Source organism: Siniperca chuatsi, linkage group LG14 (assembly GCF_020085105.1).
Source record: "Siniperca chuatsi isolate FFG_IHB_CAS linkage group LG14, ASM2008510v1, whole genome shotgun sequence".
In the NCBI taxonomy this organism is placed as follows: Eukaryota; Metazoa; Chordata; class Actinopteri; order Centrarchiformes; family Sinipercidae; genus Siniperca; species Siniperca chuatsi.
The window spans coordinates 12725810-12745340 of NC_058055.1; the positions used below are offsets into that span (position 1 = coordinate 12725810).

The following is a 19531-nucleotide window of genomic DNA, read 5'->3' on the forward strand; positions in this document are numbered from 1 at the left end:
TTCAAAATTATCCTCAGTCCTGGGGTCTGGACAGGCATTCCTCCGAGGTGGCCGTCTCATTGCACCAGAATCTCAGGTCTTGTCAGTTGCCCAGGTTTAACCACAAAATCAGGATCCAGTTTTTGCTCTGTGGAGCAAATAGGATGTTGTAATCTGAAAGACGAACAAAGCACGAAACAAATAGTTGTTAGCATGGACACTGCGGTTTTGAAATGCTCCTGAATGTGTGCCATTTAAAATTAGCAATGATGCAAGAAATTGATCCTGATCTTGGCTTTTGGAAGTCCTTAGTTCTGTATGGTATTCATAACAGCCTACAAGCAAATTTACAAAAGATGTTATTCCAGAGATATAAAAATAAAAAATCAGAAGCTATGTTGCTATAGCTTTGTTGAAAAAATATGTATATGTGTACATCAGCTTCCCACAGCACAAACAAGAAAATTAAGTTGAAAAAAACATCAATGTGTAAAGGTCAAAATGTCAAAAGAACAATATCTAAGAAAATGCCCAACACTGACCACAAAAAACAAGTTTAAAATTCACTCAATTAATTATTTTCACAGTCCGTGCTAAAATGTTATCAATTGAAACAAATGTTTGTTATTCTGTCCGGCATCACATCTTACCTCATGACAGCGGGAGTGTGTCACAGTTTAAACCTTGTTTTGAAGTTCACCCACAATGTTTAGTTCCAGAGGCAGCCGCAAAATCGTCACTTAACCCACACTGCATGTTGTTTTTGTTTATTGTTAGGGCCTTTCTGTATTAGTGGGCAGTATCCGGTACAATGGGAAGATCCAGAGTAAATGGAAGAGTTTGTGTCATGAGCGGATGAACACCCACAGCATCGTAAGCACACATCATGCAGCATCACTGAGCCGTCAGGGCACGGCATGTGATGTTACGAATGGGTTCAGTGTATACATACAGCACAGGAGTGAGGAGGGCTTGAACCCCACGCTTCAAATATCATCCAAAGGAATAATAAATCAAAGGGAAACACTAATTCATGATGAATACCAAGCAACTTGATAGCATCCAGAAATCTCTGAGGCTCTGAAATTCTAGCATGAGATAACAACTAGGTTGTTGCGTGCTTGTAATGCCTGTAAGAAAAGAGACACCTCCATGTTTTGGCTGTTCTTTTGGTATCTAGGTGTACATATTTTCATAAGCATTTAAGCCTGGGCACGTGTGTTTTTGATAATTTGTGTAATAATTATATTTAGTAACACTTATATGTATACCTTAGCAAAAACCTACGAGGCACGTAAGTTTGTATCCGTGTGTTTTCTGACATAGCAAAGGGAGCACAGTTTATTGAGCAGTCCTTCATCTCCGACAACTTCCAGTTAATGTGGTAGAAGATAAGTAATGTTTGGTGGCTGACACATAAAACATAAATCAGCTCCCTAATATGTCAGTAATTCATCGCTTTTTAACAAGGGCTATGCATGGTATGAGTTATTTGCTTTGTTTGTTTGCTTTGACATGTATGTGCTAATGTGTTAGAGAAGAGGAAGCTGTTGAATCCTGTTGTTATCAGAATCAGAGAAAAATGAGTAAAAGATATTAAATAAAACGACTTAGAAAAGTTTCTCTGAGCGTCATTATGTTTTGCTTGCTCTCTTGATTCACTTTAATCCCGCTAATCCAAAGTGATAAGTGGGCGCCCTCAATCAAATCTTTGCAAAAACAACAAAGTTATTGAAAATCAAAACACATCTCACTTCTTAGGGTATCCAGTAATCTCACTGTGTTATGTGGGACAGTTAAGCCCTCAGTGTGAATGAGTGAGGATATTGCTATGTGTGTGGAAGGAAGCAGCTGTTACACTTGAAGAGCTGAGTGATGTGAGCAGAAGGTGACATGAGGTTTTGCTGTGTGCAGGCCTTTGTTAACTCTTCCATGGCTCAGGACAAAACTTATCTGAGACTTCATTTAATAGCATAATAAAAAAATCCCTTTCAGGCCCCCTCAGCTGTCCTGGTGGTCTTTCCCTTTCAACTGTGGATGACTGTGCAGGATTCTGCTTTAACTTGCCAAATAACTAACAAGCACTGCAGTGTTTGTTAATACTTTCAAAGAGGAAAAAATATTGCCTAAAAATGATTCATTGTGTCATAAAGGCTTGCTTGTATTGAGTCAGTTATAATTTGCAGTTGTTTGGGAGTCCACTGAACAGAGCCAGCACACTGAAAACTGGTCTGTGAGTAAACTATTCACTCACATCAAACAAAATCCCTGCTCCTCCTATTACTTTGTATTCTTCAGAATTGGACATGAGCAATCCTGGGTATCTTCACACCTTTTAAAGTTTTCTTTGAGCACAAGAGGAGTGTATACTTACCATTCCATTGGAATGGTAAGTATATGTACGCTATGGTACACTGTGGTATTCCATTCCATAGCTCAGGAACGCAGTACTGTAGTTTCGTTGCCACAGCTGTCTCGCATTCAAAACCTCCCATTACTCCATCACGCTCCTTCCTTTTGTTGGTGATTTTGCAACTGTATTCGTCATGTCAGTTGGGTGAGTAAGTTCTTTCCTAAGGATTCTGTATGAGGAGCGAGTACGGGCTTACCGTCAGCAGTGTGGAGGCCATTTCCTTTGAGTGTTTAGGTGGGAACTGATGATGGAATAGGCCTCACTTTAATCACTGAAACACTCACAGTGAACTCATCCTTTAGTTTACAGAGGACCTGCAGCCTAACAAAACAGCAGTGCTCTACTGCCCGTTTTCAGGACAGAGCGAGTGTGGGTGGTGTGTGTGTGTATATGAGTGAAGGAGGGCTGCAGCACACTCAAACAAGCAGACTGTGTGCTTTCTGGCTTTTGGGGAATATCAGAGGGGAAACCTTTAGTCCTAGCAGCTGGCCACTACTGCAGCTGTGAGCACAAGACCCAAATATGGAGCTGTGGTATATGTCTTCTGTATCTGGAACACGGTTGCAAAGTCTGCCCTTCCTCAGAAATGAGGGCCAGCTGTTGAAGATAAAGGGCAACGGAGAGATATGGATGCCTCCTATTTTGACCTTTTAAAGTGATAATTATCTAGAACAATTTTGTAATTAATATATTGTTTTTTGCAATACAGCAGGTAAAATAAGTATTGAACACGTCATCATTTTTCTCAGTAAATATATTTCTAAAGGTGCTATTGACATGAAATTTCTCACCAACTGTTGGTAACAACTCATGAAATCCACACATGCAAAGAAATCAAACCATAGATGTCCATAAATTAAGTTATGTTATAATGTTAAATGACACAGGGAAAAAGTATTGAACACGCTTACTGAAATTAATTTAATACTTCGTACAAAAGCCTTTGTTGGTAATGACTGCTTCAAGATGGCTTCTGTTTAGAGAAACGAGTTGCATGCATTGCTGAAGTGTGATTTTGGCTCCTTCTTCCACACAAACAGTCTTCAAATCTCTTCTATGAACTCTGATCTTTAGTTCTTTCCATAGATTTTCAATTGGATTCAAGTCAGGTGATTGGCTGGGCCATTCTAGCAGCTTTATTTTCTTTCTCTGAAACCAATTGAGAGTTTCCTTGGCTGTGTGTTTGGGATCATTGTCTTGCTAAAATGTCCACCCTCGTTTCATCTTCATCATCCTGGTAGATGGCAGCAGATTTTTTATCAAGAATGTCTGTACATTTTTCCATTCATCCTTCCTTCAATTATATGAAGTTTGCCAGTACCGTATGCTGAAAAACAGCCCCACACCATGATGTTTCCACCTCCAAACTTCACTGTTGGTGTGGTGTTGGAGTGTATTATGGCATCCAAAGAGTTCAATTTTGGTCTCGTCTGACCAGACTATATTCTCCCAGTATGTCACAGGCTTGTCCAAATGTTGTGCAGCAAACTTTAAACGAGCTTCAACATGCTTTTCCTTCAGTAATGGAGTCTTGCATGGTGAGCGTGCATACAGGCCATGGCGGTTGAGTGCATTACTTATCGTTTTCTTTGAAACAATTGTACCTGCTAATTCCAGGTCCTTCTAAAGCTGTCCACAAGTGGTCCTTGGCTCTTGAACAACTCTTCTGATAATTCTTTTCACTCCTCTGTCAGAAATCTTGCGAGGAGCACCTGGTCGTGTCGTTTATGCTGAAATTATGTTCTTTCCACTTCCAGATTATGGCCCCAACAGTTCTCACTGTAACATTCAGAAGTTTTGAAATCCTTCTGTAACTAATGCCATCAGTATGTTTTGCAACAATATGGTTGCGAAGGTCTTGAGTGAGCTATTTGCTTTTATCCATCATGAGATGTTTCTTCTGTGACACCTTGGTAATGAGACACCTTTTTATAGGCCATCAGTTGGGACTGAACCAGCTGATATTCATTTGCACTGACAACGGGCAGGATTGCTTTCTAATTACTGATTGTCTTGGCTTTCCATGCCGTTTTGCACCTCCCTTTCTTCATGTGTTCAATACTTTTTCCCTGTGTTATTTAACATTATAACACATAACTTAATTTATGGAAATCTATGGTTTGATTTCTTTGCATGTGTGGATTTCATGAGTTGTTACCAACATCTGGTGAAAATTTCATGTCAATAGCACCTTTAGAAATATATTTACTGAGAAAAATGGTGACGTGTTCAATACTTATTTTACCTGCTGTATATGGTCGTTGAGGAAGTTTGACCTACTGTAGGTAAACGTCTTCTTGTCTTTCCTGCCCTGGTGGCTCTCATAGCTCACTTCTTCTTTCATTTCCAAACCAGCTACTTTTGTTGCTTTTAGTGTCCTAACTTTTGTATCCAGTAGACGAATCCGAGTTGTAGGTGGAAGTAGGCAAGCTGCCATTACTGCGGTGGCATCTAACTTATACACCCGCATATAACACTGTAATGTATGTAATGGATTCAATTTTTTTAAGATCCTGTAGAACCAGTTATATATTGGAAATATAGTCATCAAATGTCATTAAAATAAAGGTTGTAATCTACAAAACCTAAACTTTTCAATGAAATTTAGCCCACTACCCCGCTTATGTGTTGCTAGCTTGGTACAACGTTTCCTGACCAAAATTCCACTTTTACAGTGTCATGTATTTCTGATTTTTATTAAATAATGCATTTCTTCTGATTCTAATGCAAGAAATCATGAAGTCTGATGATTTAAATCATAAACTCGATAATTCCTGCTGGGGTTAATTAGCTACTCTTCACTGCTCTTTCACATCTAGACTGTGGAGGTCGGACAGAAGCAGTACGTTAATGTTATTTTATCCCAAATTCTGTGTCATAACCAATATCAGGCTAGTGCTTTGAGACTGAATAACTTCCACATTTACACAGACTACCTTCATCTGTCGGAGGGGGTGACTGAAGACTGTTATTAACCCAAACATATCTGCTTCCGCTGTCAGTGTAAATGTGTTCAGTTGACACATTAATCAGTCACCGGATTCATCTATAACACAGTTCATGAACATTTTTACAAGCAGCTCACAGTTTAATCAGGCTAACTTCATGAAAATAAACTGATTTGTCATTTAATCTTAAATCAGTCAGACTATGTCACTTTATTAAGTGTGTACACTCCCCACCCTGAGCTGCTTCAGCTGAGCGAAGGTGTTTAAACATCTTCATAAGTGGCTCTTAAGCAGCACATGCTGAAGGAATAGAAGAGTGTTTTCACAGATTATTCCTCCTGGCCCTCAGGTTCAAATGTGTCACCTACAAGTCACAAATCTGCTCCTCCGACTTTTACCACCAGTGGTGCCGTCTGTCAGGTGAGTTTAGACAAAAGAAGCCATCAGGTTGAGTGGCTCTTAAGTGGACGAACATATGTCCCGGAAACATGTGTTGAATTTTCCCTTTTACCAAAGTGATTCAGTGATTTGAATCTTTGGCAACTGAGTGTTATTTGTGATTTAATTCCGAGCATACGTCCCTGCAGGAATAAATTGACAGTGTCACTGAAAGTTCTTTCTGCAGAGGCGTCCTCTTGCTCCTTCTCATCCTTCGCTGCTCATCTTTGACTGTACAGATATAGCATACCTACTAGTTGGCAAAGACGCAAGCACAAGGATGCAGTAAACAACAGTTTCTCAGGTCAGAGTGGGAAAATGAAAGCAACAGGCGTCCTCACACTCAAAGCTACGGCAGCGGGAATGCCACGCTGATCTTGAGCTGCTTCTGAACGACAGAGCAGGGAACAGCCCTTTCTGGAACTGTGCCGTGGAAAACATCATGTGTCACTTTGTTGCCAACTGCACACATTCTGGTGCCCGCCAGCATCCATACCAGCGCCCGTTTATGCGCTCGCAACCATACCCTGCCTTTCCTAAATGCACTTTGCTTCTTTGCAGTGCATGAGCAGCTGTTGTGCAATCACACACTGGGCTGCTCTTTGATTTCGCTTCAGTGCTGAGACGATTGAGGCAGGCAAGACCAGGCATATCAGCTATGTGACTGAAAATGGTAATAGGAGACAAGAATATGAAAGAAGACACACTGGTTGTGGCAGTGGCAGTCTTGCTGAAGAGTGGGTAGTAGATTAATGTTCCTGGCAGGCTCCATTTTGTTCATTTCTAAACATTCCTGTTTCATACTGAAGGTGTTTGAACTGTGGATAATTTTCTATTGAAAAGAAGTGCACTTTCATTCATAATGGGCTCTTTCGTGCGTCCTACCTAGAGTAAATATTAATTTAATTCCTCTTTTGGTATTTGACATGAAATCTCTCTTGCTCATTTTGAAGTCTACAAAATGCTTGAAGACACTGATGCTGGATATTGCCATTGATTGGGTGTGCCTATACTGTATGTGTGGAAGTAGGTGCGTGCTTGTTTTTTGTTGGCTTTGGCAAGCTGAAATATTTTCCAACTTAAGATCCTGTCGACAAACCTTCTTTTCTCAACCCTCCTCTTCCCTGGTTCCTCCTGTATCCATCTCTCTCTTTTTTTAGCCTTTCTTCTCATGTGTTTCTGTTTTTTTTCGTTCTTTCATTGCTGCTACATTTGTCTGGACTTGAGCTCCTGTCAAAATATGTTGTGGTTCTAAATCTGAAAATGAAAACATGTATTATATTTAATTAGCAAAATTCAAATAACAAAGTATCAATCTTTCATAAATATAAAAGCTAATTTGTACATGTAGCTGATCGTCCTTGTAGCAGTGTCTGCAAGCAAGGTCCAGACATCTATCTTGCTTTGTTATTGGTGTCATTTGTCTCCACTTTTTACAGAACTATAATACCACTATACCACTCCTACAATATAAATAGCTAAAAGAAAAACACAAAGTCTTTTCCTCTTTGCTCTCATGCATCATCTTAACACTGCATATCTTCTTTCATCACATCACACCCAGCTGTCAACAACTTCACATTGAACCGAAATCTTATCTGTTTATCTCATTTATTCGTTCCATCTAGAAAAGACAGTCCTTTCAGCATTACAGAAAGGAACAAAATGCACTTCACAAGTGTAGCAAGAATGCATGCAATATGAATTGGCCTCTAGTATAGAGATAAAAGATCTTGGTCCCAGCTGTAACAGGAGACATGTCAGACATCCCCTGCCAAGAGTCGGGAGGTGAGGGGAGGGGGGTACTCAGAGCTTTTTTCTGGTACATAAAACTGACTTGTGGAAAAGCATGTCTGGGTGGCAGAGCTATTACAGATACCATCCTCTTTATGTGTCTGCTGAAGGGTCTGTACTTAAGACATTTATCACTTTCCAATCCGACCGATTTTTATGACCTGAGTTAAATTTTTCTCCTTGTTTGAACTGTGATGATTTACATTATCTGATAAAAGAGTTAAAGGCCCTGTGTGGTATTGCAGTATGGTGCCACCTGTTGACAATATACTACCCAGCTAGCACTTTATTTATTTATTTATTGGATTTTTTTGTCAAGTATATGTGTGACTAAAAGAGTTCTGCATATATCTGAGGCCATAAAAAACTAGTTTACATTGTAACATACTATAATTAATCATTTACATGACTGAAAAGTTTAAAATTCTCAATGTCAGATATGAAATTTAGTTTTTGGACCTTCACGTCCTTTTATCTAGTACTGTAGTACTACCAGGGACGGACCCGGTCTGCACACTGTTCTCGCACACTGACATACTCCCAAATAGGCTACATAATTTATACTTTTTATCCTGATAACATTGCTTTTAAGAGTGAAAACACAAAGCCATAACAAAGTCCAGATGGAACCGATCCACCACTGGTTGAATAACTGCTTTGGCTTTCTCCCTGCACAGAATCAGATTCTGTCTTTTGAGATGGCTTTCTGTTCAATTGCAGCGCAGAAGTGAAAAAGATTAAGCCAAGCTGCAGTAAATTATCAGCATTTGTCATAAATTAGGGAGGCATGTGTATAACTCTGCACCGTAGACAGGCCGATTGAAAATGTATTTCATTACACAATTCGGGTTGAGTTGTGAGGTGCAGCACAGGGCTAGGATTCAGTGTGAGCGCTTTTCTGTTTGCTGCATGTGAACAGTGTGCCTCAAGAGGAAAAAAAAAACAGTGCAATTGGGACCTCTCTTCATTTTTACGATTTTCCTAGAATCCTTCGGAGAGCGTGGAAAGACAGGCATGTTTATGAAGGTTTCCAGATGGTCCTGCTTGCACCCCCCAGCTTTTCTTTTCAGTTCTTGGTCCATGAAGGATTAATCAAAGTCAGTGGCGAGGGCTGATGGCTAAACACTGTGGCCCTCACTAACCTAGAGGAAACCCCTCTTCAACTCCAACTCAGATTCAGCCTGTGGGCTACAGGACTGAGGAAAGTTGAAACCTGAGGTTACAAAACCAAGCAAACTTAACTAAACCCTGGCCACATAAGTGCAGATAAACAAACTCTGTTTAAGCAGAACGGCTGATCTCCTCTTTGGGTTAAAGGAATTTGTCTCCAGGAAAGCAGAGTCAACCTTGAAAAATACACCTAAACTCTGGTCCCCTTTGTGAGGTGGGGGATTGTGCTTCGTGCTATCTATGGATTCTTTGTTACAAGTAAAGATTTTAATAAATAGAGCTTGATGTAATTTTGGTGATCACTCAAATCCAAGACGACTACAAAACATCCAGATTGCTATTATCGGGATAAGGTCTCTCTTTTATCAACCATTTTTAGCCTCGCCATTACCGTCTTGTCTCTGGGGATAGATGCAGGTAAAAGTGCTGTCTTCGAAAAGAGGAAGACAACCAATAAAAACACAAAAGGGGAGTTGGAACAAAACTGTTAATTTCCAAATAAGACAAAGCTATTTTTGTTAATAGTGCTGTCCATTGTAGACCTTCCCTTAATTATCACTTCAAACACTATATAGAGAAAACAATCAGGACTAACTGGAGCAGGTGGAACAGAGGAGCTCTCAAGTGACAGAATATGTCTCTTGATTGGTTTGTAAAATACATTGTTTGAATTACGCCGTGGCTTTCGGGAGGTTTGAAACAAATACATATTACTGATACATGCAAAAACACTGCTACTCTAACCCGACTGAACAGCTGCTCTACATGGCAAAGATGAACACATACAGCATTCACTACACATGTTATTATACCACCAGTCAACAGAAATTGCTGTGGTCTGTTCACCGCAGCCTCACTGGATGATTACATATGAGTCCACCTCAGATCAGCCATTCGGATTCAACACTATTCGCATACAATAACTTGCTTGGACAAAACAATACAATATAATACAAAAGCAGGTAACATATAAAACTCATGTCATCACCTTAATTATCCTCCTTTACTGTATATGTTTGCACAATACTGTGTTGAGACTTTTTGTCCTCCTCAGACAACAGTTGACTGAAACTAATGAAATGAAAGACATAAAAACAACATTATTCATGGAGCAATATAAAGCCTCTCATTGACCACATACAGTCAAACACAGATTGAGAAAAGACATATATGACTCTTTCAAAGATCGCAGTCAGTGGTTATGTATGTAACCCAGGTTCCCTCAGAAATAACATAAAAATCAAACACAAAACTCAAAAGTTGTCCTAGAGTTGGTAGTCAAACCAACACCATATATTGAAAATAAAAAGCCAGCAATTGTCCTTGACAACACTTGTTTAAACACACTAAGATTGTTGTTAAATTGTTCAACAATTTATTCTTATTGTATGTGTCATGAAATAATAGTGAAATAATACCTGCTCCTATCAAAGGACAAAATGTACTGGCATGCTTGCAGATTTGTTGTATCACCATAGGTCTGCACTCATTTATAGTGGAAAAGTATTCCCACAAAGTCTTGTCAGAAGTTATCTTGTAACCGTATTACAACCACTAGTACAATAATTTGAATATAATTTTTAGTGAAAAGTAGCAGCACGCACAGCTCCAAATCTTAAACACTGTATCAGGTGCACAGTCGTAGCAAGGATCAAAACAAACAGAATACCGGCACTCACAGATAAATAGTCTTCTTGTTTATTGTGGGCAAAAACGAATGTGTTTTAGCTAGAAGCCATCATCAGCCAGCCATCATTTTTTATCCACATCATGCACCCCTAAATGAGATGCTCCTCTGTTGTTTGTATATGTATCTCTAACCATATCAATAAATTTTAGGCCTTGTCATTAGTTTTAATCTCGAGTAAACATGTGGTGCAGCCTGAGTAAACAGTGCATTGGCTGAACCAGATCACCGCAGAAAGAAAACACTGTTCTTGTTTCATCACTGGGACAGGGTCCATATGTGCCTCTCCTTGTATGGGTTTTCCAATAAATGTGAGAACTACTACCTCAGTGATATCCGTGGTGGTCCGGTCTGTCATTCTTCTAATTTTCTGGTTTGTCATATTAAAATGCAGTCAGACTCAAGTCAGGGGGCCAAAAGAAGCAACTGTTGCTGTTGATCCTTTGTTAGATTGTGACATTGGCGAGACTAAAGCCTTTTTAAGTGAAAATATTGAGCGGGAAGTGAGAAGTGTGTTTAGTGAATACGAATGCAAGTATTCACCACTACTTAAAATGCACACATTAGGTAACTGGATAGTACATAATCCAATCAACAATGGACAACTCTCGAATCTAAGTTTTTTTCACTTTTAAGTGAAATATTATTGCTGCCCAGATTGTGTTCCCTAGCAAAGTATTTTCAAGTGTAGGAAGTGCTACATTTATGTAACCCATGTGAATTGTAGGGTGATAGGCGTACAAAGTGCAGATCTTTTACATCAGAGACCGGGGTTCGCATCCTGAGTCCCTTGTGTGGTTATGTTTAGGGCAACAAAAGCACCTTGGTTAAGGTTAGGGAAAGATTGTGGATTTGGTTAAAAGCAATTAAAATTAACACGCCTCATCCTCAAAGTCATTTTTGACTTTTTCAATATTTAACTGAGTTTTTCCTTAACTTTAACTAAGTGCTTTGAGTGCCTAAACATAACCATGAAAAGTTTAATTGTGCTTTAGTAGCTGCGAGCGAATATTGTAGGGAAAAATAAAACACATTAATTAACATTTCCTCTTTACGTTAATACAAAATCATATTCCAGGCGGCATTACATTTCTTTCATAACATATTTGCTGTTTCAAATTAGTAGTATATGAACATAATTTCTAGGGTTGCACAATAATGAAAAAAGTGTTGTTACCTGATGATGGAAATGCCAGCAAACTAATCGGTTACTGCTACCATCATGGTGAACACATTCATACATTTTTGAAATGTATGAATGACACATGCACTTAAGTTCATCTTGACCTATGGGTTGTTCACGACAGATACAGTGGCTTGTTACACTATTTGTTATAAGGACGTGGGCATTCAGCCTGACACTACCGCTGCCTGCAGGTGAAGATGGGAAGCAGTAACGGACTCGCGTACAGAAAGTCCATGGCATCTCAGGGTCCTGCCCAGATATTTTACTGCTGCTCAGCAGGTTTTTACATACTTTTGTTAAGGTTTTACAAGTTTATTATAAAACCTGAAGTGGATGCACATGTGTGATTTATAGATGCTTGTGCATCAGTTTAGTTGCAGTTCCCTCGCTTTGGCTGTTTGAATCAAAGTAGCCATACATGTACTTTAAACTTTAAACGTGGGCGTAATAATCTGAATCGTTGAATCTCTACTTGTTGATAGTTCCTAGTGCCTTCAAGCTGTCAGTGTGTTTCCAATATGTACTAAAGTTAAAAGATATGATCAATATTTGATATAGATATTTTATTGAATTGTGTTTACTTTACAGATGACAGTTTTATTGTGTCTAGGTCCTGTATGCTGTCATGACCAGCAAGTTATATTACTGTATATGATTTAGTAGTCAGTGTATGTATGCTTTATAATTAAGTATTTCTAGGCTTGGGACAAGGACTGACACTAAGTTTATACAAGATGTACTGAAACCAGAACTTTGTCTCACTCTGGGGGAGTAATCGGAGGACACAAAGGAAAGAATGGAGGACTGCAGAGAAAAGGAGGAGAGGAGATGATAATTGGGACACTTACTGGGAGTATCATAGATTGGATATCAGTTGATGAGTGCAGGCCAGTAAATGTTCTCAAATAGATGTTTTTTTAGTATTGGGACACATGCCATCTTTGAGTTGCAGCAGTTAGTTGAATGTTGATAAGTTGTGGGGGGAAAAATCTTCACAAAGTTATCTTGTGTTTTGAAAAGTTTGGGGCTCCTTCATGCCCGCGTGACACTTTACATATATAAAATTGTGATCATTTTCTCAGTTATGAAAAGATGTACCTTTATATGATATAGAATATAGGATTGATCTATATATAGTACATTAGTACATAATTAGTAGTAAGTGACTTTTAAGCCCTCATGAGAAGATTTACAAATTAATGGGTACAGATACTTACAATATATCATGCCTTTAAAAGAGAGATACTGTCGGAGTGTGAAACTTCCGATAGAGAGCATTGAATTGTCCAAAGAAGACTCTTTACTGCATTGAGGGTAAAATAATATCCACAGGAATGTGTTTCTGCTCCTCCTAGAAGATTTTGAATACAGGCAGGTGATTATTGTTTAGGCAACATACATCGGGGGGCTCTCCACCTGTGAGCGTTCAGCTGGATGGCAAAACAAGATGGTGCTACAGCTGTGTGGGTCTAAAACCAAATCTGTAGCTCTGAGGTTCTTCTTAGACTGTAGATATTTATCCTATATTTATCCTATATATGTGCAGACCAACATGTCATCATCATAATAAGGATTTAAGTCTTTCTTACAGTGATGGAGAGGGATTTGATTCATTTGCCCTCATTGCAGTTAGCCTAAATTGGTCTGATGTTTGATCGTCACTTGGCACATTTGATGAGTACATTTGAGAAAATATCACAACAAATGCATTTTAAAATCTCTGAGCTCCACCAATGCCACAAATCTTACTTCCTCTGAACATTGAATTTACAGAAAACAAACTCATACATGCTAATGGGCCAGAAAAAACAAAGGTATATCTCTCAATGAAAGTAAAGTAGAGCAAAGTACATAGTATCATTATGAGGTTCTGCGATAAGCTAATTTGGGGCAGTAATCACCTAAACTAAACTGCATTCTCAAAAAGTAACAGATTATAGAAGTTATCTCTTTTTTTTTAAAATTGAGTACAGTGAAACAGATTTGGTATGACCAGTAGTCAAATAAATTTTAACAGCAGAACGTCCAGGGTTTAAATATCAGCCTTGATCCTTTCTGTGTGAAGTTTACTTGTTCTCCACCTCCTTGTGTGGGTTTTCTCTGGGTCGTATGTTTTCCACCCACAGTCCACCCACATGTAAGCCAGGTGGGCTGGAGATTATGTGTGAGTATGACTGTCTATGTGTTAGCCCACCCAGAGGACTGATGATCTGTCCAGTGCATTGCCCTCTCTCCCACCAATGCATTCTGGGATAGGCCGCTGCCCCATAGAGATTCGTGCGATTTATTTTGCCGCCTTTTGTTCCGTGTGTTTTTCATTTTTTTTTTTTTTTACAATGTTTTGAGTTTTCTTCTTCCTGACAGCTTTGTCTGATCTTTTTTTATGAGGTGTTTTACATGCCAGCACACCAGGGTGAAAGGTCAGGTGTGACAATGAGGTAGTTCTGATTAACTGGTAAACCTGGAAATGCTCTTTGGAAATTTTTTCACATTATACTGGCTGTGTTGTGTAGGAAACATTAAATCATTTTTAGGGATCTTTGGCTGAACAATAACATCACAGCTTATATGTGCCTTAAGCCTAAATTTAATTCCTTTTTAACTCCAAAAATGAACGGTTAGTTATAAATCACAACTTATCAATTATATATTAACCAGCTGTAGATTTATGACTTAGTAAACCTAATAGTAAAGCTTTATGCCTGCCAGAGCATGGGAACCACCTGAATACATGCCTACAGTAACTCTGAAAGGAAGATATTTGAAAGATTCCAGTGTCTGGACCGTATGTTTGAAGTCGGAAAGTAATACAGTAGTTTTTTGCAGAGCGATGACATCCTATTTTGGTAACAAATAACTAAAAAACATGTCTAGTTTTAGTTATAATATTTGCTTTGGAATTTGCAAAGTGCTGACTTATTCATTCACAGTTCTCTCTCTCGTACTCATTCTTCACAGACTCATACTGGCAAGTGAAGCACAGACTGATGTCATCCGTTTGCTTTGTTATGCTAACTAGCATGGGAATTAACCTCTGTTGTTTTAGTTAAAATGAGAAGCGTGCTTCTGAACAAGACAGAACACACTTCTCCAACCAGAGGAGAGAGTCAAACTGACTTCTTCAACTGTGTAACAAATTGGTGTTGTGAAATCTACTCTTGGTGGCAAACAGCCTACTACATGTCAGAGCCAGACCCAGCTGAATAAAATCCTAGTGCAATTTCTTGTCACAACATTCTGCATGACATGACTGCTTAAGCTTATGCATTGTAGTTGTAAAGGTCTTCCAATCAGAAACTTTTGTATTCCTACCAACAAACTGTCACACTCTGCTAAGGTGCTAATAGCGTCTGACAGCAGGTATACAGTTGCAATCACGTGTCAGGATCTGATATGCGAAGCACACTCCTCCCTTCTCAAGACCAATCCTGCCACTGTGCACCTCCCTCAGCACTCCCATTCCTTCAAACGTCCCCGCTTTCATCCCAATAAGCAGCCTTCATCCCAAACATATTATTCTATCTATTCAGTGGGGGGGATTAAGTGCAGATAGATGACATTTTGGGCCATTCCAAGGACCTGAGTCAATGCGTAAACAACTCCTACGCTAAGTCAGGAAAATATTTATCTTTGCTCATAGAACTTCTTGAGATAGTGTCAACACTGCTTAGAGACACAATTACATTTGTGGATGGAAAACTAAGAGTTCTCGTGGAAATACAAGTGTACAATATGAGCAAAGCTGAGAATACTTGTAGAGAAGCGAGACTTATCATGCTGATAAAAATAACAACCAAGTTCATATCAAATGAAACTCTTGGGCGTGATCATGTATCATGATGCCTTATTTTGACTCCAAATATTATTTTTAAATCATCATTTATTCAGCTTACACTACATTACAGCTGTTGGTAATGTGTTTTTTTTTTTTTTTTGTCTTTGTTTTTTCTCAGTAACCACAACTCTATCTCCAGGCTCAGGCCACGCCAGAAGATGCAACGACACAGAGAAGGCCTACTGTGTGAACGGCGGCGACTGTTACTTTATACGTGGTATAAATCAGCTCTCCTGCAAGTGAGTTATCTTCTTTGTTTTTGGATTCACCTTGAAAAATTACATTTTCATGTCAACCTTCTCTGTCCCTTAATGAAAACTCCTTTCATAACATTTCTTTTTACTACAAATTTGTATCCTGCTGTTTATTTTCCTGATAGCACTTGATTTCCGTTCTTTTTTTTTCAGCAGCAGCAGCAACACATCACAGGAAAATACTACCCACCTGTTGTGTATTTTAACACTAATAATGGAAGGAGGCAGTGGTGTGCTCATCCTTTTAAGTCATGTTTAGTGTACAGGAGGGCTGCACAGTAAAAGCCTTTTCAAAATGTCATGAGTCACTGGTTTAGTAGTGAGCAAATATTTATGCCTGTTAGAGGCCCCCAGTGATGTAAATAGAATCATTGCTTACATTTGAGGTCCTTGGCAGAGGGGATCAAGACCCATGTGTAAAGAGTTCTGGAGGAACCACGTATCTCAGCTTTTCATTACCACAGAAACAACCTTTTTTTTTTTTACTTCGACATTTACATTTTAGTTTTATTATTATAAGACTCGAGGTCAAGGAGGAGTTATTATTTAAAATAAACAGTTATCTTTCTTGCTTTTTTTCTGTCTTTCAGAACACTGACAAGTTTTTATGTGTAGATGATGCAATGATGAATCAATTAGTCGATTGTCAGAAAATTAATTGGTAGCTATTTTGATCGATTAATCCTTTAAGTCATTTTTAAGCAAAACTGTCAAACATTCACTGATTCCAGCTTCTCAAATATGAATATTGAGAGGCTGTAACAGTCACTGTTACACCCAGTAAAACCTAATATTATACTTATAACACAAAATATACACATTGTCTCTTGTCATGGTTGTCAAATATTGTTGCAGGTTCTGTTCGACCATATGTCATCATAGCATAAGTCCTTTGGCTGGTTTGATATAGAGCTCAAACATTGGTGGGGCTTCTGTGCCCAGTTGGCCCAAGGAAGAATGCTTGACAAGCAATGAGGACATGGCTGCAACAGCCTTTCAATACGCTGTGTACAAATTGGAGGCAGCAATAACTCAATTGCTGCAGCTAATTCACTCACGGCTGGGGCATGGGTCCAGAAAAGTTGGATAATGCAGTGAAGGCCTGCAGGGATTTGTTGCCCCACAGCCATCTCATTCAATATAGGCCAGGCTTCAGTGGGCATTACTCACTGGCTAAACAAGTCCTGCAGACAGCTAGCCCTACTTTTATGCCTTGCTCCTTCACTTTGAGGTATAAACTTTGTTTTGGGGAGAGGTAAGGTTAATAAATGACCCACAGTAAGTAACTCACTAAAGTAATCATATTTTTCTGATGATTTCCTTCACATAAATTTACTGTAAAGAGGGAATTTAGCCTCTTTTGAACATATCAATCATAAATAAATGTCATTTTCACATAAAGCATAAACATAAGGATGTCATATTTTCAGCCAAATCTAAAATAATATAATAACAATCTGTATAATGATATATTGAAATATATTAAGTTTGCTGGTGCTTTTGGTTGGATGAGTTAGATGTTTTTCATCTATTTTATCATATAGGCTATGTAACATCTACCCGTGTCTACAGTGTGACAATAGTCAGGAGAGTCATTATTAATTTAACTTTTGAATAAGAGTATAGTTTTCAATTTTAAAAAAATCTCGATCAATTGATTAATTGTTTAAGTCTATAAAATGTTTGAAAATTGTGAAAAAATGCTTCTTATAATTTCCTAAAGCCCTGGGTGATGTTTTCAAATTGAATGATTCGTCAGAATAGTTGTATTGCATGTTAATTTTCTGTCCAACGACTAATTGATGTGACACATGGTTTCAGTCTATTGTTTATACAGTATGTAGAATATTTTTACAGTACAGGTCCTGCTTCATGTCTCCTAACACATAACATTCATTTTTTCCTCCTAAATGTTACGCGTTTATTTTTGAATAATGAATGATAACAATTATTTATTCCCCCCTTTTTTAAACTAAAGATAATAGAGTCTGCAGCTGCACCACAGTGGATATTTGCACTCTCATCTGATATTTAAATTATGTAGTGACAATTTCTTTCTTTCATCTTTCAGCCAAGTTTCCTTGGTGTAGGTGGTGCTATCCCCCAGTTAAACACCATCACTCAGGATGAGTGATTTAATGCTGAAATTTATGGTGCTCCTGGGAGGCGTTGTGTGAAACCAGTAAATCACGAGCAATGACCTTTGTCGGACTGGTGGTCTAGTTGTGACTAAGAGTGGAATGTTGGTGCCCCTTAAAGACCTAGTGCTCATCCTAATGGGATTATAATGAGGAAATATGGTTTGGCCCAAAACACCTGATGGTGATGATACAGTAGTTTGTCTTCATTTACAAAAATATAAAGCTAAAATAACATGTCAGAAATCTTTTCTTGACTTATGTTTCAAACCACAAGTAAATAAAGTTGCCTAGTTTCCCTTGAGAAAATCTACATATTCAAATTATTCTTTTAGAACTAGATATACAAATGTAGGATTATATTTCATCTTGATTTGACTACTTTATGACTCACTGTCCTGTGGTCATAAAACTGTCACATTTGCAGGTTATGAACACAGCTACCAGACTCCCAACAGGCACCAATTTCAGCTTTGCTGCACAGGTTTCCTAGGATTGATTTATCGATCACCTACAAAGCAGCGCACGGTTCATCCCCAGATACAGTCCACTTTTTTTGTCCATACTCATGAATGTCACTCTTCTCTCATCCCCCAAAATACAGACTGAGGTCAAAAAGAGAGTGGGCCTTTGCTGTCGGAGCCCCTGAAGCCTATATATTACCTTTTATATCATGATTTAAAACCTGTTTTTGTAAACTTTCCTTTTATTGACTTTTTTGATTATTATATATAATTCTTTAATTATTTTTTTCTTCTTTTGTAGTATACTGTGGGTAACTTTTAGAAGCAGTTTTAATTGTTTCTATTGTTTTCCTTTTCATTGTTTTTGAATTTCTGGATGGTGAAACAGTTGGTTGTTATGTGTCTTAACTTATATTTATAAAATTGCTATCTAAGTAACATATTGTTATTATTATCACACTTCGTGTGTTTTCCTTTTCATAACACTTGTCTGCTCCTTCCCAGATGTCCGGATGACTACTTCGGCCCTCGATGCTTACAGACTAAGCCACTGCGGTTGTACGTGCCCAATCCTTTCAAAAGTATGTTCACTTGATATGAGCAGCTGAAAACAGAGACACAGTTGTTACTGGATTACCTCTGTGGACTCCTGCTGCACCCCCCCCAGTTCTCTTCCTCTTTCTCCTCCTCTTTCTCCTTCTCAGGTCAACACGCAATGAGCTGTGCACTACACCATGTACACAGTGGTGTCATCCATGGGATAACTCTGCTTCTGCTGTCTGTAGTTGTGCTGTTGTTCTAATTCTGTGTCTCTCTGCCTCTCCCTCCCTCCCTCCCTCCCTCCCTCCCTCTTCACTTTCTCTTACACATACTCTCGTTTTCACTCCACCCTTGCCCTCTCTCTCTTTCTGTTTTTCTTTCTCTTTCTCACTCATCCACCACCCTTCTCCTCCCTCTCTTTTTGTGGATTTGTTTCTTTCCATCAGGTGTCCAAATGACTTTACTGGTGATCGCTGTCAAACCTACGTTATGGCCAGTTTCTACCGTATGTCAATTTCCTGTCACTCTGTCAGACTGTCCTCGTGTCATGTGTGCATGCTATGTGTAGAGAGATTGCATTAATTTCCTGTTATTATTAATAGTTGTGTCTGATCCTCCTCCGGTGACTCATTCACAAGCTGGCATAGTTCAGTAGAGTCTGTTGTTGTGTTTGGTCTGCATGTGA

At 38.7% G+C, this 19531-nt stretch overlaps 1 protein-coding gene across 9 annotated transcripts in view; it reads left to right on the forward strand.

Moving 5' to 3' along the window:
* Positions 1-19531, forward strand: part of LOC122887875 (pro-neuregulin-2, membrane-bound isoform-like) — a 74988-nt gene that overhangs the window by 42100 nt on the left and 13357 nt on the right. For 7 of the 9 annotated variants that reach the window (XM_044221512.1, XM_044221514.1, XM_044221520.1 and 4 more), the window contains exons 4-5: positions 15569-15689; positions 19293-19351. In XM_044221512.1, coding sequence (XP_044077447.1) covers positions 15569-15689; positions 19293-19351 — 180 coding nt within the window. Of the gene's footprint in view, positions 1-15568; positions 15690-18810; positions 18888-19292; positions 19352-19531 lie in introns of all 9 variants that reach the window. The other 2 variants (XM_044221513.1, XM_044221516.1) reach the window with 1 other exon arrangement.